The 26,271-nt window shown below is 33.1% G+C and overlaps 1 protein-coding gene across 8 annotated transcripts in view; it reads left to right on the forward strand.

Annotated features, from left to right (window-relative positions):
* Positions 1–26,271, forward strand: part of TTC3 (tetratricopeptide repeat domain 3) — a 162,362-nt gene that overhangs the window by 131,776 nt on the left and 4,315 nt on the right. For 3 of the 8 annotated variants that reach the window (XM_074300641.1, XM_074300636.1, XM_074300642.1), the window contains 10 exons: positions 106–174; positions 781–877; positions 2,541–2,641; positions 9,908–9,998; positions 10,616–10,717; positions 12,592–13,004; positions 18,323–18,449; positions 18,629–18,808; positions 19,083–19,175; positions 20,995–22,647. In XM_074300641.1, coding sequence (XP_074156742.1) covers positions 106–174; positions 781–877; positions 2,541–2,641; positions 9,908–9,998; positions 10,616–10,717; positions 12,592–13,004; positions 18,323–18,449; positions 18,629–18,808; positions 19,083–19,175; positions 20,995–21,102 — 1,381 coding nt within the window. In that variant the 3' untranslated portion in view covers positions 21,103–22,647. Of the gene's footprint in view, positions 1–105; positions 175–780; positions 878–2,540; positions 2,642–9,907; positions 9,999–10,615; positions 10,718–12,591; positions 13,005–18,322; positions 18,450–18,628; positions 18,809–19,082; positions 19,176–20,994; positions 22,648–26,271 lie in introns of those variants that run through there. The other 5 variants (XM_074300637.1, XM_074300638.1, XR_012488005.1 and 2 more) reach the window with 5 other exon arrangements.

Here is a 26,271-nt window from a genome sequence, read left to right on the forward strand (position 1 = left end):
AAACTAAGGCTTATAATTTCTTTTCCTTCTCCTTCCCAAGCTGAAAAACCTCAAAGTTTTTTTTGACCTCTAGGTTCAACTAAATTTCTTGATTGTTTCTCATAGATATACAAGAAATAATGAAGAAAAGGATCAACAGTATGCATCACACTTGGATGAATTTCTCAAAATCAGGTCAGTTTTTTAAAATATTTGTATGCCTAGAATAATATCTGTATTTTACTTGGTCATCTGGTGCTGCAATGATTACTTTCCTGCTGAGGTTACCTTCTATCTTTTACATATATAGATAGATAGATATAGATATATATCTTTTATATATCTATATATCTATATATACATATAGATATCTTTATATCTATATGTACATATAGATATATAGCTATCTATATATATCTTAAGCGTACCTAGTTATTTTCATGTTTGTTTTTCCTTTAGATTGTGAGTTCCTTGAGAAGAGGGACTATTTGTTACCTATCTTTGTATTCTATTGTACAAATTAAGTATTTAATAAATAAATTAATAATCAATCAGTCAATTAATTAATTAGTTAAAGGATTTAATTGGCTAAGATGCAAACATTCCCTCTTTATACCTATTCCCCAGCCTCAATGAATTGTTGCCTATTATTTTATTAAATGTTCACTCCGATTGTTATATAACAAAGATTTAAATCCTTGCTACTATAAGAGATGTAATTAATTTCTTTATAACAAAAATAAACCTGTATGCAGTATCTCACTAGCTTAAAATATTTCAACTTTTTTTAATTGTTCATAGTAATAAATTTGCAAATGAAAAATTGAAAATGGAGGAACTTATTAAAAAGGGAAAAGAGAATTATCAGGAAACTATTAAAAGAGCTGTGGCTGCAGAGGTGAGTCTAATGTTATTGGTTTTTTCATGGCATGTTGAGATAGATGAAGTAGATACTTTTCAAAAGTGTATGACAGTCGTGGCTCTCTTCAACAATAGGATGATCCAAATCAGTTCCCATTGTTCAGTAATGAAGAGAACCAGCTACACCCAGCGAAAGAACTATGGGAAATGAGTATGGACCACAACATAGCTTTTCCACTCTTTCTGTTATTGTCTGCTTGCATTTTTGTTTTCCTTCTCAGGTTATTTTTACCTTCTTTCTAAATCCTATTTTTCTTGTGCAGCAAGATAACTGTATAAATATGTATGCATAAAAAAAAGTATGATAGTTCAGGAGGTACCTTTTGATATTATTGGCTTCATTCATTGATGGTATATATATATATATATATATATATATATCTCCTTTTAGTATAGAGGAACTTAGATGAGTTACATTTGGGGCACATTTCACAACACTTAAAATCAAACTGTTAAGTATCAGAAGGCAGCCTTTTGTTGGCTCTGATTCCTCTGAATTGAAGGCATTGTGGCACAAAGGAAAAGACTCAGATTTGGAGTCGAAAGTACCTGTGTTCAAATTCTACTTGTGCCACTTGAGCAAATTATTTTCTCTTTCTGAGCCTATTTCTTCATCTCTAAAATGAGTAGAAAGCCTTTCCATTTCTAAATCTGTAAAGGTTTTACCCCTTTGTATTTGATCATGACTCCACTATATAACTTTTCATTATTGGAGCCTGATGATTACTTCATAATGGAAGCAGATTTCTGCTAAGGATGAAATTGGCCCTGTTAAATTTGAATTGCAACATTCTTGAATTTTAAAACAGCAAATAAAACTTTCCAACTCAGGCTACCTCCAAACCTCTTTTGCCACCCCTACTGGATATAGAATAAAATACCAACCAGTAATGACATAGACTTATGTCTGTCCTCATTTTATTTATTTCTACCTATCCATAAACTATGTAATAGGGTAAATCTGTTTAAAAAAAAAAAAAAAAAAGAGAGAGAGAGAGAGAGAGAAAGAAATTTTAATATCACATTCATACACACACATATGTATGTGTGAATAGAAAGATACATATATGTATATGTGTATGTGCTTATATACATATGTAGATTTTATGCAGGACAAGCTTTTTTCTCCTTTAAAAAACTGGGGAAAGATCCTTCAAAAAAAACCAACAAAAAAACAAAAAACCACTTCATCCATGACTCCTTCCCACACATTTCCCTGACCTGGGATAAGCCATAAAATTGCTATCCAGGAAAACAGGAGTTTAGAAAAAGCATTTTCCTGAAATTTAACTTCTCCATAGTATATAATATCAGAAGGAGGAAATGAATTTCTTTGGCCTACTACGGTCCTTTCATTTAAAAAAAAGTAACTTTTTCATTCTCCCCAGGACTTTGTTATATTTATTTATAGAAAGTATTTATTTCCATGTCTGCCTAAATTTTAGATATTTTAGTCTCAAAAAGTTTCCATATTCCTGTGTTCATCTTTATAAATGTCTACAAGCCAAGATATTCCATTGAACACTCATCTGGCTGAAGTTGAGATAGAGCTAAAAATTATGAATCTAAAATATTTATAAAAGAAATCTGTAATATGAAAATTTAATTTTTTAAGGTGTTTGAAATTTCTCCAATTTTAGGTGTCTATACTTGAAAATTGGAAGACTACTGATGTGAATAAACTACAGACCACTGCATCAAAAGCAGAAATGTATGTTAAGAATCTAAAGTTAATGAACAGGTATTACATGACTTTTAAAACTTTTTTTGCATGTCATTTTATCAGTGAAAGCAAGATTGAAAAATTGGAGATCTAACTCATTGAAGTTATTTTGTTTTTGACATTTGGGAGAAAGATTGTCCTTCAGCTTATTAAAATATGATAGGGCAAATATTACAAATGCAGATGTGACCTTTATGTGTCTAGACTAGTAACTATAAGGCCATCAGTAAGATGCTAAAATAATGTTCATCCTTCTATTAAATTTAATTATTTTTTACTTTCTTTTCTGTTTAAATTTTGTATTCTAAATTGCCTCTCGTGTCTTCCCATACCTCCTTTACCCACTAAGGTGAGCAAAATGATAACAATAACAGTTAATTATACATGTGAAATAATGCAAACCATATTTCCATATTAACCATATGACAAAAAAAGAAAGATTTGTACTTAAGAGTTCCTCAATTCTCTCCAGAATTGAAGAGCATTTTTTTTTAATCATTAGTGCTTTAGAATTGTCTTGGATCATTGTATTTATCAGAATAGCAAAGTCTTTCCCAGTTGATTATCATTACAACATTGCTGTTACTGTGCACAATAATCCACCAGTTTTTCTCACTTCACTTTACTTCAATTTATAGGGTCTTGCCATATTTTTTTTCTGAAACCAGTACTTTTGTCCTTTCTTATAATGCAATAGTATTCCTTCATAATATATGCCACAGTTTGTTAAACCATCCTACAATTAATGGGTATCCCCTCCATTTCCAATTCTTTACCACCACAAAAAGAACTGCCATAAATTTTTTTGTATATACAGGAACTTTTCTTTTTCTCTGATCTCTTTGAGATACAGACTTAGTAGTATAATTGCTGAATCAGAGGGTATGCAGAGTTTTAGAGCCCTTTGAGCATAGTTCTCTAGAATAGTTGAACCAATTCACAGCTCCATCAACAATTTATCAGTGTATTTATTTTTCCTCATCCTCTCAGGCATTTGCTATTTCTGATGGTATATAGTAGTATGCCAAAGCAGTTTTAATTTTCATTTCTTTAGTCAATAGGGATTTAGAGCATTTTTTCATATAACTATAAATAACTTTGATGTCTTTTGAAAACTACCACTTCATATCCTTTGACCATTTATCAAATTTAAGAATGGCTCCTAGTTTTATTAGTTGAGTCAGTTCCTCATATTTTTGAGAAATGAGACCTTTATCAAAGAAATTTACTGTTAAAATTTTTTGTATTACTCCGTTGTCTGTAGTACCTTCTAGTAAAACATAGTTTACCTTTTTATCTCTATAGATTTAGGTCTATTTTTGCTTTTGTTTTGTCCCAGTTCATGATTGTTCTTTTACTTAAGCCAAAACATAACAGGTTATGCTTCAGCCTTTAATTTAATTCTGTGTGTGTCTTTCTGTTTGAAGTGTGTCTCTTGTAAACAACATATTGTTAAATTCTGGCTCCTAATCCATTCTGTCTACCTCTTTCATGGGTAAACTCATCCTATTCCAAGTAAGGATTCCTATTTTGTTTATCCTTCCCTTTCTCTTTTAATCCTGGTCCTCCTCAAAATTTTTTTTAAACTTCTAACTACTCTCTCCCTTAATCCACTCTCCCTTTGTCATCTTCCCCCTTCCCCTCTTATTTTTCTGTTGCGTAAAATAGTTTTCTGTACCCATCCTCTGTGTGTGTATGTGTTCTTTCCTCTTTGAACCAGTTCTAATGTCAGTGAAGTTCAGATATTTCCCTCTCATTCTCCTTGTCACTATACCAGCTATTCTTTACAAACCTCTTTATGTGAGAACATTTTTCCAATTCTACCTCTCCCTTCCCCTTTTCTTCCAGTGCATCTCTTTATCACTACTACCACTCTTTTTCTTGAGATCAACCCAACATAATTGATTCTTACACATACTCTCAGCCCTTGTGTACTCCTTCTGTCTTAATAATGATGAAATTCTTAGAAATTACATATATTGTTTTCCCACATGGGAATATAAACTTTATTGAGTTTCTTGTGGCTATTCATGTTTGCCCTTTTAGTATGAATGTCATATCTTCTATTCAGCTCTGGTATTTTCTTTTTTTTTTTATTCATTTTTCCAAATTATCCACTCCCTCCCCCCGATGGCAGGTAATCCCATACATTTTACATGTGTTACAATATAACCTAGATACAATATATGTGTGTAAATACCATTTTCTTTTTGCACATTAATTATTAGCTTCCAAAGGTATAAGTAACCTGGGTAGATAGACAGTAGTGCTAACAATTTACATTCGCTTCCCAGTGTTCCTTCTCTGGGTGTAGTTATTTCTGTCCATCATTTATCAACTGGAAGTGAGTTGGATCTTCTTTATGTTGAAGATTTCCACTTCCATCAGAATACATCCTCATACAGTATTGTTGTTGAAGTGTATAGTGATCTTCTGGTTCTGCTCATTTCACTCAGCAACAGTTGATTTAAGTCTCTCCAAGCCTCTCTGTATTCCTCCTGCTGGTCATTTCTTACAGTCAGCTCTGGTATTTTCGTCAGGAATCTTGAAAGTCCTCTATTCATTAAATATCCATTTTTGCCCCTGAAGGATTATACACCTGTTTTGCTGGGTAAATTATTCTTGATTGTAATCCTAATCCTTTTATATTCCAGAATTTCATATTTCAAGCCCACAGCTCCTTTAACTTAATAGAAGCTGCTAAATCTTATGTAATCCTGAATGTGATCCACTGTATTTGAATTTTTCTTTCTGGTTACTTGAGGTATTTTCTCTTAAACCTGAGAGCTCTGGAATTTGGCTATCATATTTCTGTAGTTTTCATTTTGGGGATTTTATTAGGAGGTCTAATATATCAGGACAATTTTCCTTGATAATTTCTTAAAAGATAATTTGTAGGCTCTTTCTTTGGTCATGGCTTTCAGATAGCTTTGTAATTCTTAAATTATCTCTCCTCTATCTGTTTTCCAGATCAATGTTTTTTCCAATGAGGTATTTCACATTTTCTTTTATATTTCCATTCTTTTGACTTTTTTTTTGTTTGTTTCTTGCTGTCTCCTGGTGTCTTTATTTTATACTTGCCCAGTTCTAAATTTTAATGAATTATTTTCTTTGTTGAATTTTTGTGCAGTGAATTATATCTTTGATTTATAATGCTTAATGCTTACCATGTGAAAAATAAGATTGACTTGGGAAATCTGGTGAGTTATCAATAGTCTCATTGTCTAGACAATAAATCAGTAAGCTTTAGCCTTTCTACCATGTTCCATATGCAATCATTGATTTTTATTTCTAACTTTTTAACTCTTTATTTTAATAACTCTGAAATTAATTAGTCAATATTTTAAACATTAGTAGTAAAAGGAACATAGATAAATTAGTATTATAACTACAGGTACTGTGTAGTTTGTCTGCTCCTTTCCTTTTGAATAGTTACCTTTTGCTATCCATATTCTAATTATAAGTCTCATCCCACCAAGTCCCATTGGAAGTAAAAAAACACTGTGTTAACATTTCTATTTTAAGTTGTTATTCATACTTTGTGGCATATAGATACCTGAGGCCACTGATTTTATTGCTTTTTCTTTTACAGTTTTTCCCCATAAATTCTGTACATTTCTACTACTATTCTTCTCCCTCTTTTTAGATATTTTCTGTGTTCTCTACTCTGAGGAGTATAAGTAACCAATAATCAATTTCTTCCCTTCCTTTGCTCCATTCTTTTTTCAGTTTTAATCGTTTTAAGATAAATAAACAAGGCATTCCAGAAAATAAATTGTAATGCCTTTGAAGTCAAGGACTGTTTTTTAATTTTTATTTTCTTTATATTCTTAGCTCCTACTACTTTTTTTGCATATAGCAGACAATAAATGCTGATGACAATTCATATATTATTCTGTTCTCAGATATGGTCTACTTAACCAGCTGTTCACTTCCAAAAACTGCCTTATTATCCTGAAGGTCTTATGCTCTTGATTTCTTCAGTTTTTACCCAAAATTTTAATCAATACTTTTTAGTTTCCTTCTTATAATGTAATTTGTTTTCATATCAAATCATTAATAGTGAATAGTAGTCTTGTAGTTGGATTAATCTTGAGAAGGTTTTGGTTATACCTTAGATGCATGTTTTCAAAGAGAGAATAAACCTATCTATTGTGATTATCAGGTTAACAAATAATTGCCTCAGTATCCCTGTTTTTACCCCATGGAATAAAATTAACAACCACAATTACTTTTTCCTTTTAACCCTGACTGATCTTTTTACAAGTAACATCTGTGTGTCTTTTTTTTTTTTTTTTTTTTTTTTTTTTTTTTTTTTTTTTAAATATGGGCTTCTTTCTTTAAGGATAATTAATTTCCTCTCCTTTAGGAGGAGCCTCATATTTGTTAGCTCCAAGTATATAGTGGTGCTTTTTTTGACCTTCATCTCTGTGAAATTCTTTCAGTGTCAACTGGATGCTTGTCAAAAAAAAATTTTTGGCCACTTCAAAACCGTTTTTAAAATATCTCACATTGAAGTTTTTCTTTTTTGACATCATCCTCCCTAATAATCTGAAAAATAGACAAGAATTCCTTAAATTCCATTTCTGCCTTTTCTTCTAGGTGGGGGGAACAATTGCTGTTTGAATATAGATAGTAGTTACTTGGTTGTAGCAGAAATACATTGTTTATTCTGTGTAGTCCCTACAAAATTATTGCGGTTTTCTGTGTTTGCAGAAAGTAAGGCCTTCAGTCCTTCACTATTCTTACTGGTAGTATCTTTAGAGAATTACTTGTTTGAACCCCATTCTCTGTCCCACATTGCCTTTTCTCTTATTCTTTTTCCTCCTCAACTCAAATCCACAATGTTCCCTATTCTAAAGATACCCATACTTTTCATTCTGGAATACTTTCTGGAAGCCTTCTTCATTGTTAACAAAATAGCTTTCTTCTTAAATCTTTTTCCTTTCCCCCTCATTCCATGTTCTGGTTCCCTACTGATGGCACAACTTCCCTGGCAACTCTTTCCAATACCATTGCACTTTTTACTTATATAAGCCTTACTAGTTGAGGTAGGGGACTTGGAGTACTACTCTGTCTACTGCTTCTTCCACACTCTCCCACAGATGTCATCACTCAGTAACCTTTCTTCCTTTGAAATTCTCTTAATCCATATTTGCCACTCAGTCAGAATTCGAGGAGAATTCTCTCAACCTCTGGGACATTCCATCTTTCCATCTGGCTTAAAATGTTTCTAGTGTTTCCATCTCTCGCCCTCACACTAAGATACTTGAGGATACATATGAATGTTTCTTCAGCGATCCTAACTTCTCAGTGCCTCACTCATTTCCTGTGACCTGGCTTATTTCAGCTACACGTAGAACTATAGTCATAGCCTTGAGAATGGCATCAACAAGTCTCAACATTTCAGAGATCTCACTTTCATTTTCAAGAACTCTGAAATTCCTTCAGCATCTCATAACCTCGTCTGCTCTGAAACTCCAAACCCTATCATTTATCCTCACCCCAACCTCTCATCTCTATACCTTCAGTTATTTTCCAGGCCAGCTTCCCCACCCTGATTGTGCTATAGCATTTGACCCATTGGTGTCTTCTCTGCGGACTCTTGCTCCCTTGTCCTATCATCCTGTCCAAACCCTCGGCTGCCTTTGCTCCTACCACCATGTTGCCGGACTAAGCTGCAAAGTCACAAAAGCGCACTGCCTGGGCCCTTGAGTAAGACCGGATGCTCCTTCACACCTCTGATGAATTCCCTGCCCCACTCACTCCAATGGATGCCCCTGTCCTTTCCGGATCTTTCTCTCCCACACTCCCTCACCTAAGGACCTGGCTTAAAATTCCACTCAAAAAAAAACTGAAGCCATTTTCTGGGAATGACCCCTCTTTTCCTCATCTTACATTAATTACTCAGATAAATGCCTTCTGCTCTATCTTTGAAGCTGCCTCCATCCCCAATAAAGGTGATGTGGTCGTTCTCCTTGCCAAGGCACATCCTTCTACGCATGCATAGTAATCTCATTTTAACCTGTCTTCTGTGCTTTGCCCTCTGTCCCCTTCTTTCTGTCACTTCTCTCCTTTTCCACTGATTACTTCCAGACTGCCTACATAATCCATTAAGGTGTGTATCTCTTCCGTCTTTAGAAGACTCGCACTTGGATAACCATCCCTAATAACTGTTAGCCTATAATAATTCTCCCCACTTTCAGTTCTTGAGAAAGCTAGTTGCATTTGGTGCTTTCACTTCCCTTACTCTGACTTTTTTCTAAACATTGTATAGTCTTCTTCTGACTTCTTCATTCAATTGAAACTGCTCTTTCCAAAGTTATCAGAGATGCCTTAATTTCCAAGTTTAATTGCCTTCTCTTGGACTTCATCCTTCCAGAACTCTCTAAAGTCTTTGACACTGATGGACCTCTTCCTGTTTTCTCTCCTTTCACGTTTTCATGACATTATTCTCTTCTGATTCTCCTTCTATCTAATCCTTATCACTCCTAGAATCCTATTTTCAGTCCTTCTGGGCCCCTTTCTTTTCTCCCTCTTCACTGTTTTGTTTGATGATCTCATCAACTTTCATGGATGTAATTATGATTTCTATACTAATGATTTCTGATTCCACATTTCCAGTCCTTATCTCTCTTCTAATCTTTAGGCTGGAATCTCCAATTGTGTAAAAATATCCAATAGACATCTCAAATAGGATGTCTTGTAGATATCTTAAATTCAGCATGTCCAAAACTGAACTCACTATTTTTCTCCCTAAGGTTCCCCTCTTTCAAATTGTTCTGTTCATTATTGAAGGTAATTGAAGGTAGCCCTCCTCCCATTCATCCAGGCTTTCAACGAAGATGTTATCTTCAACCCTTCTCTCATCCCTAAATGAAGTCTGTTGCCAAATCCTATTCATTTTACCTTCTCTAGTGTAGGCTTCCTTTTCTCCTTTAATACCATCCTACCACAATTACATCATACTTGTATTAATAGCCTTTTGGTTCGTCTTTCTACCACAAATCACAATTATCCATAAAGTTTGATATTTGACAAGGATATTTAGCAACTTTCAACTCCTTTTTAGAGAGTATTAATAAATTATCTTTTAAGTCTCTAGTGATTAAGGTCTTTAAATTTGTTTAAATTATTCCATTTGGGTCAGATTGATTCATCTTAGGAACTGAAATTATACACACACACACACACACACACACACACACACACACACACTCAGTTATCTATGTTGTTCCAAATTTCCAAAATGAATGTTAATTCTAAACTTTCAAACTCTTTCAGTGGTTCTGCATCATCTCTTAATTTGGAATCAGAGATTGATCACTGGGAATCATTTATTTCAGAAATAAAAAAAGAAATTGAGAAAGCAGAGGTAAGACATGTTTTAACATCTATAAACTTTTAAAACTCTAAAATTTCTTAATTTGACTTGGTAAATTGTGCATATTTAAGATTTATTAAAATGTTTTCTTTCCATTAAGATTTTTGTGTTTTGGGGCAGCTAGGTGGCGCAGTGGATAGAGCACCAGCCTTGAATTCAGGAGGACCTGAGTTCAAAACTGGTCTCAGACACTTAACACTTCCTAGCTGTGTGACCCTGGGCAAGTCACTTAACCCCAGCCGGGGGAGGGGGGGAGATTTTTGTGTTTTATTGAAAGTATTAGAAAAGCATAATTTTGTTCATTATGTACTTGCAGTACTTAGCAACAGAATCTTGCACATAGTGCATGTAAGACAAATGTTTTTTGGCTTTAATTGAATTCAGATTATTATCTTTATAGCAACTTAAATTTTTTGTTTTGTTGTTTTGTTTTTTTTTTTTTTAGTGATGAGCATACCAAAAAATACTGTTTTTCTCTAAGGGCCACATGATTTATTATTTTTTATTTTTCTTGGGATTCTAAGATGTTTTTGTATACAGTAAGGAAAAGGAAAAAAACTAACTAACATTTGAATTCTAAACTGACTCAGTTTTTTTGCCTCCTATAGTTTGAGTTTGAGGATCGAATTCAGAAAGTTAAAGCAGGTTCTCAACTGGATAAACTTTCTAAAGTAAAAGTTCCCGAATTTCCATTACCTACGGATAATTTAGTAAGTATCTCCAAAGTGTAATATGTTGGGATGGAGCAGAGACACAGAAAATGAAATCTATAGTTCTAGTTGACAGAGGTTCCAGGTGAGAATTTGCTTCATTCTTTAAAAAGTTGCTTCAATTTTGCTCCTATTGAACTCTTAACGCTATTTATTTTTGTTGTTTGGATAACATATATGAAAACTTATTTTATGAGGGCAGCATTTTTTTTCATCACACCCTTAAATGTTTTCCTTTCTTGGAAATGTATTTTTTTTTACTCTATCAAAAATTCTCTAAGTTTTTCTTAAGTACTACATAAATATTTAAAACTTCTATTTAAAAACTTAGAGAATTGTCAGGATAATTCTTGAACAGCTGTTGCCATAATCTTTAACTAGCCCTTATGGGTAATTCCATATGTTTGTGTCCCTATATTTGGGGACAGAGACCAAAGTCAAGAAATCATAACTTGTTTCCTTATGCGTAATAAAAATGAACATTAAGAACTCCATTTTTATTGATCTAGAATGTAGAATAATATTATTGCCCTTAATTTGAAATATTATTTTATTTTGCCAGACAAAATGTAATTTCTGAAAAGGGTTATATCTGAGAAGTATTGAGAAAATATTCCCCCTCCCTTCTCTGCTGATATGGGACCAGTACTATTGGCTGTAAATCACTGTCAAACATAGCTGATACATGAGTTAGTTTTGCTGAACTTTTACACTATTCCCCCCGCCCCCCTTTTTTATTATAAAAATTGGTTTCATTATAACAGAGAGAGAAGTATACATTGGTAAATGTAAGTAATGTGAAAATAAAAGATATCAATGTAGATTACTTAAAAGAAGAAAGAAAATGCACCTCCCTCTCTTTTTTGTAGAGGTCAGGAATTGCAGATGTAGAATGTTTCATATATTCTCAAATATGAGATTTTTAGTTGGTTTTATGTAGCCAGCATTACAAAAATTATATTTTTCTTTAAACTTTTTTTTATAAAGGGTGATCTTTGTAGGTAAGAAAGGAAGAAGAGATGTATTTAGAAGTTAATGATATAAAAACAAAAAAAATTAATTAATAAAAGACAACAAAAGCTTATAACCATTTTAAACTTTTTTTTTAACTTAAAAACTTAGAGAAAATTGAATAACATTTATTGGATTCTATCAGATATTCATACAGTGCCAACTTTTGTTCTGTTACAGATGTTATATGTCCTTCAGCATATAATAGGCACTGATTAAATATTCATTCAGTTAATTGAAAAATAAAATCATTTAGATTGTAGAAATTTGAAAAAGGATATTCTTCAAATTGAAGTTAGAGGTTGCTGGAGTGATGTTATTCTATCTAGCCAAATGTAGATTTATTGTATATAAACTTATTTTCATTGTCCTTCAAATAGTTAAAAGAAGGGCTATCCTGAAAAGGATTATTTATTAGATGAAAAGGAAACCAATATGAGCCTTGAATATGAATTTCTTTATTAAAGTTTGTTCTTCTAATATTCTGTAATATTTAACATTAATAGAGACTTTAAAAACAATTATTAATCCTAAGTCCTAGAAAATTTTATGGAATATTTCAGTTTAAAGTGCCATTAAAACTAGCTCCTCCTCCAAAAAAAAAGTTATTTCTTTACTATTATATTGCATTCTTCTAAAGTTGATAAAAGAAGAATTATACAAATATACAGAAAAAATAAAATGTAGAAAGTTAACTGAAATCAGAATCTAAACCTCAGCTGTATCATAGCCAATAGTTATTTAAAAGAAAATAAGGCTTTTAAATATTTAGGTGGAAATTTTTATGTAAGCTTTCCTTTGTAGTTCTTCATTTTGGTTAAAATTGATCAATTGATCTGTCTCCCTATAATTTTGTTTCCTAGTTAATTCAAGACAAGCCTGTTGATATTAATGATCCAGCCACTATGACATATTCTGCACAAGTTCATCCTGACTTACTTTCTGAATATTCATGTCCTGATGATCAAAGTCCAGTGATTACCCCAGCTGACTTATTAACTGGAAGCCAAGCCCTGCCACTTCAGAACACAAGTCTACATTCTGACAGTGACTGCTCAGAGGAGATAACTTCTGTACTTTTACAAGCATCTTATACTGATACATGTCAGGTCACCCAGCCATCACCAATTGTTAAGAGTTCTGAAAAAGATACTCAGTTTAATCAAAGTTCCAAAGGTGTTCCACAAACACATGCCAGTACTCCAAACCAGCCACAGAAGAAACCTTTTACCAATGTGATTGAGCATCTGGCAACTATATTCCCAAATTACAGCAGGTATTTATATGAAAAGTTGGATTTAATTGAATAATTTTCCAGGCTGACCTTATTTTCCTAATGAGGGTCTATTTCCCTTAAAGAAATTGTTGATATTCCATTATTCCTTTACTAAAAAAAAAATTATTAAATAAATCCCCCCTTAAAAAAAAAAGGATGAAATTAATTTATAGATGATTTTATATTATTCTAACAGATAATAATCTTATTAAAACACATAAATTAGGTGCTAATTAAATTACATTTAGTACTGCCCTAGCTGACTTGCTGAGATTTTGAAAATTCATGGAGTCTGTTGTGATGAAAAATTTTGTGGTTGATTAGACTTTTCTTGACTAGTGAATGAACTGCATGATTTGCTTCTTATTTAAGGAATGCTATATCACAAATAATGTGTTAGTCAATGGCCACTTACAATTTGTGGACTTGTGCCTACAACATAACTTGTTTTTGCAGAGTCTGCAAAAACAAGTTGCACAAGTCCACAATTGGAAAGTTTAGCCCTAATTAGACTGCCTTCCAAAGAGATGAATAAATATGGAATAAGCTGATGTAGAGTGATACTTCAGTTAACAAGTCAATAATGGGAGAAAAGGGGAGAGCATCTTTTTTTTTTCTTCCCAAAATCATCCTTATCTCAGAGTAAATATGGAAAACTAATCTTCTCAAAAATTAGATCATCAGGAATGGTAGCTGAAAATTAATTTAATGGCACTGTCTTAGACAAAGACCTCCTAAAGATTATTGAGATCAACCTCAGAGCCATAACTAGGACAGGGCAATAGGACCTTTGTCCAGAGCAGGAAAACCTGGGGACAGAAGTTGAGAATGGACTAGGATCAGGCTTTTGCTTAGGAAGTAGCCATAACTACCAAGATTTTTTAGGCCTTCCAGAGTCTAGTCCTAGAATAAACCAACTTCTGACATGATTGGGGGGGTGGGGGGGAATTAGTCCAAAACTACTGTAGTTTCTTTCCTCCATCCAGAACTGACAGCAGCAGTAGGGCTTCTATATCTTGAAAAAAACTCCATTTATTCCTATGCTCCCCTAGTGTTTTTAACGGGAAGTAATGCTGTATTATGTCAAAAACCTTTTTTGCTTTTCTTGAGATTATCATATGATTTCTGTTAGTTTTGTTGTTGATAGAGTTAATTATGCCAGTAGTGTTCCTTATATTGAACCAGACCTGCATTCCTGGCCTAAATCCCATTTGGTCAAAGTGTATTATCCTGCTTATTATTCATTAGATAGATTAGTATCTCTGTTTTGGTCCTTCCTGGGGTAGATATCGGCACCATATTTGTGTAATAAAAGAAATTTGGCAGGATTCCTACTTCACCTATTTTTTCAAATAGTTTATATAGTTTTGAAATTAATTGTTCTTTAAATATTTGGTAGATTGACTTATAAATCCATCTGGCCCTGCAGAAATTTTTTTAGGGAATTTATTGATGGCTTATTCAGTTTCTTTTTTTTTAAATGGGGTTATTTAAGTATTTAATTTCCTCTTCTGTTAATCTATACAATTTATATTTCTGTAAATATTCATCCATTTCAATTAGATTTTTTTAACTCCTAATTATTGCTTTAATTTCTTTTTCACTGGTGGCAAGTTCACCCTTTACATTTTTGATGCTGGTAATTTGTTTTTCTTCTTTTCTTTTTCTAAGCAAATTAACCAACGATTTATCTTTTTTTTTTTTTTCCCCCCACAAAACCAATGAAGTACCCAGGCGAGAGAAAAACAGGGCAGCCAAAATAATGAAAATAAATGAGCATTTATTGCTAGCTAGCGACCGCACCCCACTAGAACAAGGGAGTCAGCAAATGAGTGCTCTCAGGGCCACATATTTATAGAAAGAAGAGAAAGACATCAAAATGTTTCTTGATACATTTGTCATAATAAAGGAATTTTTATTCTAAACAGGAGGCAAAAAATGTTATCACTCTAAGAGGATAATTCTCAGGCAGCAACAAGGAGTATTTCTTTAAGCTTATCAGGTTGTCAAGGACTCAGGTCTCTCAGGACAGCACATCTGGGGGTGTAAGAATACTATCTGCAGAAGAACTAAACTTCTAACTACAAAGATTCAAGATTATATTTTTCATGGTCCCATTTGGGGTGCTTTTCCACTTCACTAACTTTTAGTTTTGTTTATTAGTCCAATAATTTTCTTACTTTAAATTTTATTAACTTGGTTATCAGAATTCCTAATTTGGTATTTAATTGAGGACTTTTAATTTGTTCTCTTTCTGGCTTTTTTTAGTTGCATGCCCACTTCATTGATCTCCTCTTTTTCTATTTTATTCGTTTAAGCATTTAAAGATAGAAAATGTCCCCTAAGCACTGCTTTGGCTGCACCCCACAAGTTTAGGTATATTGTCTCATTATTGTGATTTTCTTGGATGAAATTATTGTTTCTATGATTTGTTGTTTTGACCCACTCATTCTTCAGGATTAGGTTATTTAATTTCTTTCTGATTTTTTAGTATTTCTTCCCCTGGAACTTTATTGCATGTAATTTTTATTGCATCGTGATCTGAAAAGAATTCATCTGCTATTTCTAGGGCCTCTACATCTGAAGGTGCATCATGTAGCCTGATGAGATAGGGACTGACAGTGACTAGAAAGGTTTCTTCTTCTTTCCCTGTCTCACTTTAAACCATGGAGAAGAGAGTCCTTCACATCACAAGCATGGTTAAAGGGACGTTGTACCTCCACTTCACTTGAAGAATTATCCCTTCCTTGGGATACTTTTGCATCCTTTGTTATGTAGACTTAGTTTTTCTTTCCCTCATAGTTTTCTCTCCCTGGTATTTTCTAAGGCCTGGCCAGAACTATGAGGTTGGGCATAAGATTAAAAGTGATGAGAAAAGGTTTGTGGGGAAAAGGCTGAGATCACATTAAGAATCCCTCAAAGGTTGAATCACCTCAGAGGGGAGAAAATAACCTCCAAATCTTAAAAAATAAAAAAAAAATTTTTTTAAATTAACCTCTTAGCATGATTTGTTTTAGAAAGGGATATAAGACCCTTGGGGAGCAGCAAAGCAGGAGAGAAAGTTAGCCCCTGATTCATCCTAGGGTTTTTCTTTTTCCTTCAAAACTTTATACTCTCAGGCTTCTTATGTCTTCCAAGAGAACTGAGAAAGTTGAGCACTGAGCTTAGAACCACAGTATACCCAGAAAGAATACCCAGAAAGACCTAAATGCTAGAGTCGGGGTGGGGGGCTCTAGATTAGCACTTGGTTGTGCCAGAAATAAAAACCTTGTATAGTCTTTGTAGGTCACTGCAAAATGATTTCTCTTTTTTTGTTTGCTGAAAATGAAATACTTAAATCTTTTACCATTCTTTCCTATATTTCCCTGGGAGAATTATTGTTTTATTTATTTTTTTTGTTTTGTTTTTGAAGTGCAAGTAGCTTTTTATTTACAAAATATATGCATGGTTAATTTTTCAACATTGACCCTTGCAAAACCTTGTGTTCAATTTTCCACCTCCTGCTCCCCACCCTCTCCCTTAAATGGCAGGTAATCCAATACATATTAAATATGTTAAATCCAATATATGTATATATATCATACAATTATCTTGTTGCACAAGAAAAAACAGATCAGGAAGGAAAAAAAAACTAAGAAAGAAAACAAAATGCAAGCAAACAAACAACAAGAAGAGTGAAAATGCTATGTTATGATCTACACTCAGTTCCCATAGTCTTGGGTAGATAGATGGTTCTCTGTCACAAGATCATTGGAACTACCCTGAATCATCTCATTGTTGGAAAGACCTATGTCTGGAGAATTATTGTGATAAACTGCTTTTGTGGTCTTCAATTCAAAAGTTGCTACTCTTTTTCTCCCCTTGTAAGAAAGAGTCTTGACAACTATACCCAACTTACTTTCTACTTTCTTTTTTCTTACTAATCTCATATCATTTTTCCACCTAGTCTTATTAATTTTGTCTTAATTGTATTTTCTTCTTTTTCCTCAGGTCCTCTTATTTCTAGACTTCATCCTTATCTTTTAAATCTTTTTTTCTTCAGTTCAAATCCCCTTCCTTTCTTCCTCCATCCCTGTTCTCTCTCTCCCTCCCTTTGTCTCCCTCTCTTTCTCCACACACATCCTTAACACTAGCCACTCTCTCTTTTCCTTGTCTTGACCTTTTAGTTCAGTTTTGTACTTTCCTCCTCTCTTGAGTCCCTCATCCCCTTTTCCTTTCCTTGATTGCACCCTATTACAGGTTTATAGCATATACTCTCACATGAGCCCCCTTTGTCCCTACTTACCACAGTGGTTCTTCCAAACCTTTCCATCCTTCCTCAGATTTTCTGTGCCCCTTCCTCATCCTCTCAGCTGAGAACCTTGCTTCACACTTAAAGGAAAAAATTGAGACCATCGCCTTGAGCTCCCTTTTCCTCGTCTCATGTCACTCCTATGCCCTTTTGCCATTATTTCCTCCTTCATCTCTGTATCATATGAAGACATGACCTTGTTCATCACCGAGTCATATTCTTCTTTTTATCCAAATGATTCCCTTACACCTAACCTCCTCCAGGAGATTGCCCTCTCCATCATCTACTCTTATCTTCAGTAGCTCTTCCTTCTATCTATAAACATGCCCATGTCTCCCCCACCCTCAAAAAACCTTTTTTGATCCTTCCATCCCTTCGAGCTTTTGTCTCCTGTCTCTTCTGCCCTTTGTGGCTAACCTTCTTAAAAAGACCATCCAAAGGAGGACATCTCTTTCCTCTTTGGACTTACACCCATTGTGCCATTCCTATTTAGTCTCCTTTGCTGGGTCCTCATCTAGATCACATGCTCTAACTGTAGAGGTCCCACTTCCAGTTTCACATCTCTAATTCCATTTAGAGTAAGCCTCATTTATGTGACTTTCCCTAAATGCCCCAGCTATTAGTGTCTTTCCTTGTATATATTAAGCACATATTATGTATCAGACTGTATACTAGGAGGAAAAAATAGAAAGAATGAAACAATATTTACTTTCAAGAAGCTTATACTCTCTAACATGGGAGCTATGTATGTATATTAGTCTGTGCAGAATGAACATACATAGAACAAATACAAATAAATAAAAAGTAAGTGAACACAAGATAAAAAGGTAATTACCTGTTGGGAGAATCAGGAAAGGTCTCCCAAAGAAGGTGGTTTTAAGTTGCATCTTGAAGTAAAAAAGAGACCCTGTGAAGCAGAGAAGGAAGTACAAAATAGGTAGCTTTTAAATGTTGTTGAATGACTGCTATCTTAAATAATTCAAAACACTAATTGTTATTCCTATGTCACCATCTTATTCTGTTTTAGTGTTGAGCTTTTGAATTTTATCGAAAAAGTAGAAAATCAAGACAGAACTACACATGCAAGTTTAGAGTCTGATGAAATTGTCAGAAGAGTAACAGAACTTATTCTAGATGAGCAGAATAAGAAACTGGTTAGTATTTCAAACAGATGCAGGTTCTTATTTTATTCTCATGTATTTCTGTAAGATAACTAACACTGCTACAATTTAAAGTATAAGAATACATAAACTCTCTGTTCAGATTTTTTTTTTTTTTTTTTTGTGATATTGATGCTTTGGGTCATTTTTTTTCCCCTAAATATTTTTTTTAGGCAGTTCAAGGAACAGACATGAGTGATGCAGCTGAATCTTCTGGTCTTAGACATTCAGCAGAAAATGTATCAGTATCTAGTCCCTCCATAGTCCCAGCTTCTGAAACACTTGCTAGCAAACCCTGGGTAGTTGTTGGAGGACCCTCCAAGTCAAAGTGGCAAAAATCAAATGATTCCCCTGTGAGTTTCACTTTTATTTCTTTCCATGCAACTATAAGGTTTTTTAATAAGCAAAAGTAGTTCCCTTTTTCATTGCTAATTTTTTTTGTTGGGGTTTTTGTTTTTTGTTTTTTAAACATAAATTCTTTAGCCCAGTAGGCTTCATTTATTCAGCTCTTAAACTTTTATTGGAAAATGGAAGTTATTTTATTTCATTAAAAACTTGAGAGAAGTTACTGACAAAAAAAATGCATGTTAGTTATTTTTCATTGTTTTAATGCCTTTTCTTCCATAGGTCTCCAATGATGATCCCTGTATAATATGCTATGAAGAGCTAAACCAGGAACATGTATGTGAGATGGATTGTGGGCATCAGTTTCATAAATGGGTATGATCTCTATTTGATTGAAAAACAACTCTTATCATTCTAGGGGAAAGGCATTCATGCAGGCATCTCTGCATCTAAGTGTTGTAAACTTTTTAAAAACTAATTTTCATGTTATTTGCATTTGTATCTTTCAAAAATAGTCTTATTTTAAGTCTCCCAAATATCAAAATTCTCTGTGTACTTTTAGGATATTAGGATCTACAGTAGGGATGACTTATCTAGAACATGTAGTTCTAACTGGGCATATGATCATCAAACATGTCATTTCAGCTCTCAGCTCTAAAACAAGAGACTTGGACCAAATGCTATTCTGAGTTCCTCTTTAGTTCCAAAACTCAATGATTGATAAATTTTACGTGAAGTTTTGTTAGGTAAGCTTAGGACAGGAAATACCATTACAGATTTTTTTTTAAGTAACTTTTTTTCAGTCACAAAAATCTCCTTCTCCCCCTTACCATGGAGAAAGCAAATAAAACCTTTGTTATAAATATGCATAGTCAAGCAAAATAAATGCCCACTGTGCCATTATACAGTTTATCAACCCTGTAATTTAAAATTACAGTAACAAATTAAAACCTATTTGCTAATAGATTTTATACACAAAAGAATGCAAACATGTATTTGTTCTAGTTTATATAGTAAATTAGATCTTAGACAAAGAGATTAGACTTAGAAGAAATTTAAGTTTATCTAAATCCAACTTCCTTATTTTATAAATGAAATTGAGGCTTAAAAAGTTTAAGTTGCTTACCCTAGACCATACATGTAATGAGGGGCAAGGCTAGAATTTTAATCCACTCCCTCCAGAATCATGCTATTTTATGGCTCTTTGTTATGGAAACTGGTGAATTTTGGTTCTTAGACTTGAGCAAATTGTTTACCCTAGATTGAGAGCCTTTGTGTGCAATAGCACTATCAAGATTTATACATAGTTTTTCATATGTTGTAGTTAAGAATTATTATTTAATATTTACCCAACACCTATACTACTAGATTGAAATGGGGTTTCTTTTCAATTCTTTTCCCTAACTTTTAGAAAAAAGAATACAGTCCTCTTTTTGTCTTCCTGGACGTGGAAATGTTAATGTTCATAAGTTTATCGTTTTAAAGATAGATAAGTAAATACTATTTAATACTATTTTACAGATACCTGGATAGCATTAAAATAGAATGTGCCTAGGTTAGAACTCTTGAGAGTCTTAAGATCTGAAAGGAGCCAGAATAAAGACACACCAGGCATAAATTAGTTAATAAGCAAGCATTTATTAAATGCTTACCATTGCTTCCTACAAGTAGGAAGAATGAAACCTTTCCTCAGGCAAATCAACTAAGAGTTTAAGGAATCAGGGCCAGCAATCTAGGTATTTACTGTTAGAAGTTATAAAACAGGTGCAGAGGCTAGAAACTTAAAGAAGGGTTGCTTCAATACAAAAGTCATTAGACCCTTAGAAATGGATTAGACCAAAGAATCAAACAGGTGTGATAGGGAGAAACAGAAAGATCAAGTCCCTAAGGGAGACTGTATAGTCAAAGCAAGGTCTGGAGTTCGAAGTCCAGGAAGCCTTAAAAGTAACTCTTGAGTGTCAGCACCTGATAAAGTAATCTAATTCCAAGGCAGAAACTATTCTGGGAACCTCTTATGGGCTTCCTGCCTGGACAAAAATGGCTTTGAATCCCTAGGTTAGGTATGAGCTCAGAAATGATTTGTTGGTTTGTGAGAATATTGTGCCTACATGCGAATAGAAATACCCACTCCAATACTGGTTGAAGAGAACAAGTTATGGGTAGGTATTTATGGATTTTTTCCCCTTATTTTCAGTGCATTGAGCAGTGGCTTAAAGAACAAAGTACATGCCCAACATGCCGTGAATATGTCCTGTTAGCAGAAGAATTTCCTGCACTTTCTGGATCAGGCCGGCCTACTTAAAATTTAACAACTGTCTTACTGCTATTACCTTTAGCCAAAAATTCCCTAAATATTAATTTGTTGAACATAAATTACTATATATATCACAAAGACAAAATATACGTGAATATGTGAAGCATGTACATTTATTTGAAGAAAAACTCTTCTACTATACAATAGACATTCACAAAATGACATTACTGCTTAATACAAATAGATATCAGATTTTTGATTTCTAATTTGGACAAGAAATCAGAAGTCTAGAAATGAAATAAGGTTTCCTCATTTGTAAAATATAAGGATTTTTCACTACTAACATTCTATGATTCGGGTCATATCTTTATCTAAAACAAAGTGACTAAATTTAATCTTCTTATTGGAAGGAGAGATACTTTAAAAATTGAAAAGTTCCATTAAGTATTTGAGTTATAACTTTTAACTTGGCCTTTAACATTAAAGCATTTCATTTTCCTCTTAATGGTTGGGAAAATGTGATTGTCCACTTGTTCCTTTACCATAATCTACATTAAAAGTAAATTTAAAGAAGCCATAGTTTTATAATTTATGATAAATATTTAAGCACTGACTTTGATTTTGATTTATGAATTCCAATCTTATCTTCTTTCATATATGCCAGGCTTAGCTTTGCTTTTTATTTCATGAGTCTCTTCTATGCCTAAGTTTATAATCTACCTATTGTTCCTTCCCCTTCCATTTTTTAAAATTAGAAATAGATTGGGGGCAGTTAGGTGGCTCAGTGGCTAGAGCACCAGCCTTGAATTCAAGAGGACCCGAGTTCAAATGTGATCTCAGACACTTAACACTTCCTAGCTGTGTGACCCTGGGCAAGTCACTTAACCCCAGCCTGGGGGAGGGGGGGAGGGAATTAGAAATAGATTTTATTCAAAATTATTTTTTTTTAAATGGTTAGTTCTTTAAATTATGTAGATTCTATACGTTAATATATAGGTTACTAGAACCCTGAACTTGGAACTCATTCTTTAATATTAAGAGTAGAATTTCTTCATATATACATGATATTTATTGTTTGTTCTCTATGCTCACCACATTGTGAGGAGAGCAAAAGTTGAATAGCATCACTATCATTCTCCTTCCAAATTTGTACCCAAATATAGTCTGAGATGTCTCTAAAAGGAAATAATCATGGCTGCATTCTTGTTTATTCAAATAAGGTGTTGGGTAAAGGGAAGAGTTCAGCCAGTATTTAGATTAATATTTTATGTTAATTAATCATCTTGAAGATGTTACTCATAAACTACTTCAAAAATTAACAAGATATAAATCTTGAATTTAGTGATTTATAGGCAGAAAGCTTAACTACACTTTCAATTTATCCTGAACAAATTCCATTTCTCTAAAACTGGAATAGCTAAAAAAAATAACATTTCAAATGTGATTTGCATTGTTTTTGAAATTGGTGGGTTTCTCTTTAAATTTATCTCATGTTTTAATATTAATTCTTCAGCTTACTAGAGCTCACTTCTTACCTAATTAATCGCTTCTTAGAAAATTTTAAAAATTTGCTAAATAAATACTTATTGAGCATCTGTTTTGAGGATTCTTATTTCAGTAGAATCTTGTAATGTGTTTTGTACAATTATTGCCGATTCAAAAACCTTTAAAATAAATATCATCTTCACATTTTTTTGTATTTATTAGTTAATGTTTTACAATCCTTCTCTGATATTTTAAATCATCTTATCTACTTGATCACATAATAATGATCCTGATCTTACAATCCCAGGATTCTAGGAGATATGGCAGGTTACATATAGAATACATTACAGAAGTTTTTAAAAAGTATATTTCTTTTCAAAAGATTTGTGCTTCATGTGGGAGGCATTCAGTTACTTGGATTACATGGATTTAAGAAATTCATAACATCAAAGTTTTACTTTTAAATTCAATTTTAGTTACATTGTACGGTTTCCAAATTTTTTTCAATGTTTCTCATAATTTTACTCAATTGATCAATTTATCTTCTTAAAGGTCAGTAGAAAAAGTATAGCTTTTTGTAGACTAATTTCTCATGGTCAAACTGAAGATATTAAAACAAGTATTACATAATTTTAAAAACTCAAAATCTCACCTATTTTTCATTATTAAGTCAAACAATTTATTCATCTTGTTCTAAGTTAATTGAGTTTTTGTTGCTGAGGCGAATATAAGCACAATAATAACTCATATTTATAGGGAACTCCAAGATTTAGAAGTCACTTTTACATTGTAAAACAACCTTCTGATAAGTGCTCTTCTCATGTTACTGAAGAGGACACTGAGGCTTCATGAGAGTGTGACTTCCTGAAATTAGGATTTGAACCTCACCCTTCCTGATCTTATTTATCTACAGTAAATAGCATTTTGAGAGTGACCTTATTCTAATATTAACTCATAATTTCTTCAAAGACCAAGCGTAATTTTTCTGATCAAGTTATTTAAACTGAAGTAAGGATAACCTAATATAAAATAGAAATTGGGACCCAAAGAATGTCTGCTGTTGCTTGATTCTTTGAATGGTTCAAAATTCAGTATGGTACAAGTTAAAGTTTCTGCAACCAATTTTTTTTTAATTATTATTAAGGCATTATAACCAGCATCTTAAGCCCTTCTGTTGCATCTTTTTCACCAGTATTTCCAGATTAGATTTAATTCAGTTCTTCAGGTTCTACACTCTGGTAGCTCTAAACATCTGCCATCTAAACATCATCCATGCTATGAGGTCTTTTTCCCACTCAGCTCTGTTCCTATTAAACTGACCCTGTTATTTATTTTGTGTAAATCTCAGCTTTTATGGAATTAAAGCTTTTTATAGTATTCCTGTACTTTTTTTTTAACTCAATGTGAGCTGCCCTACATAAAAAAAATAAGGTTATAAAGTGATTTGTTTTTGAAAATTCAAACTGTTAAATACAATTTAATAGTTAAAAAGAAAAAAGGGAAAAGAAAGAAAGAAAGAAAGAAAGAAAGAAAGAAAGAAAGAAAGAAAGAAAGAAAGAAAGAAAGAAAGAAAGAAAGAAAGAAAGAAAGAGAAAAGAAAAGAAAAGATGACAATAGCTTCCTTCCTCATTTGTCAGTGGCCCTGTCTCTAGACCAGACTGTCTAGGCCAGTCTGTCCAGACTGTTGCTCACATGTCCTATTGCAGCTTTCTAGTTCTGCAGCTGTAATGAAACCAGTTCTGACATTGCTGCTAGAAAATCTATGTTTGGACATTTTTCTATGGCTTCATTGTAACTTTCCATACCCCTCAGTACAGTCTCCACCTCTTAGAATATAAACTTCTTGTGTTTTTCTCTAAGTCAAATCCATGGGTAAACAACAAAAGGAAGAGAACACCTAGAGTTTGAAGCAGGAAAGGTTGCAGGAGTGCACATGAAGAAGGAAAGCATTGAAACTGGGAAAGTGGAAGCTTGATACAATGCTGACCCAGGTCATAAAATGGTAAAGTGAATAGTGCCCTGGGCCTGAAATCAGGAAGACCTCAGCCACTAATTTGCTATGTGACCCTGGACAAATCACTTTACCTCTGTCTGCATCAGTTTCCTCAACTGTAAGAGTAATTATAGCACCTACTTCCCAATGTTGCTGTGAAAATCAAATGAGAGAATGTTTGCAAAGTACTTAGCACAGTGCCTGGTGCATAGTAGGCACCTAATAAAAACTTGTTTCCTTCCTTCCCAAGTGAGGAGGAAGTTCTACTGAAGAACATTCCCAAAGGAGGAGAGATGTAATCTGTAGGAGATTGTTGTTGAGCTTAACAATGGTCTGATCTCCAGGCATTTGGTGCACTGAAGGACTGCTTCCTCTCATAGTCTTGTACCTCCTCGAACAATATCCTTTCTTAGGAAAAGGGAAATCAGAGCTCTTGTGGCCATTGGCATCCAGATGGATGGCAGAACATGGGCCCAGAGAAGAAATTATGTGGCAAATGAAAAAGAAAATCATCATGGTAAGGCAAGGGATGGAAATGACCTACATTATATGAAGACACAGAAAACTATTAAAACCTCTTCACCTCCCTCATGAATTGATACTTCTCAGAGTGAGGCTCAAGCACACAAAAAAGGTAAAAAGACAAAATCTACAAAAATAGTAAAAGAAATTAGAAGAAAAAACTCAAACTGATATGGAACCCAAAGAAGTTAAAGAAATAATTAATAAATACGTAGGCCATAAATAAAAGTATGGAACTTCAGAATACAGAGAAAGAAATCAGAGATTATCAACAGAAAAATTAACTGAATCGCATAAAGACAACGATCAAACAAAGATAGTAATAAAATAATATAAGATTTTCATGTTCTTCTGAACAAAGTTGGTCGAATACAGTAAGCAAATTTAACGTCCAGTACAACATAAATAAAAGAAAAATTATCGAATTCAAAAACTACTGGAGAAATTATAGCTAGGACTTAATGGAAATTCTGAATAAGTCAATTTAAAAATGTTTTTAACATTTCTTAATATTACATTAAAATTACAAAAATTGACCATATGCTGGGATAGAAATACAAATAAATATTAAAATGTAGTAATATGAACATATTCTTTACATACCATAACATCATAAGAAAGTACATCTGTGTCTGTATATGTATATATACACGCAGACACACACACACATATACATTAGTAAAATTTTAAAAGGATCAATGAAATAAATATGCATTTCAAAAAAAAGTTAGAAACAAAAATCTTAAAAATCAGGAGAAATATAAAAATTGAAAACTGGAAACTACTGCAACATCGATAAAACTAGAAACTGGTTCTTTTAAAAAAAGACTAATAAAGTAGGTAAATCTGGCTGACCTGATTAAAAAGTAGAGATTAGAAAAATCAACAGAAATGAACGTGATAAAATCACACAAAATCTAATTTAAAAAAGGAATTATCAAAAACTATTCCATATTTATATGTCAATAAACTCAGAACACAAAATCAAAAAGTACCTTCAAAAATATTAAATAATTCAGTTCCAGAAAAGAAAATAGAAGTTTCCAGAAGAAAACAAAAACTCATGGTGCTAATGAATTTGCAGGAGAAATCTATCAAAATCTTCAGGAATAATAAATGTCAGTATTATACAGTTTTTTGGGTTTTTTTTCCCCAGAAACTGAGAAAAAAGAATTGCCATACACCTTTTATGAGACAAATGTATTGCCAATGCTTAA

This window comes from Sminthopsis crassicaudata, chromosome 3 (assembly GCF_048593235.1).
Source record: "Sminthopsis crassicaudata isolate SCR6 chromosome 3, ASM4859323v1, whole genome shotgun sequence".
In the NCBI taxonomy this organism is placed as follows: Eukaryota; Metazoa; Chordata; class Mammalia; order Dasyuromorphia; family Dasyuridae; genus Sminthopsis; species Sminthopsis crassicaudata.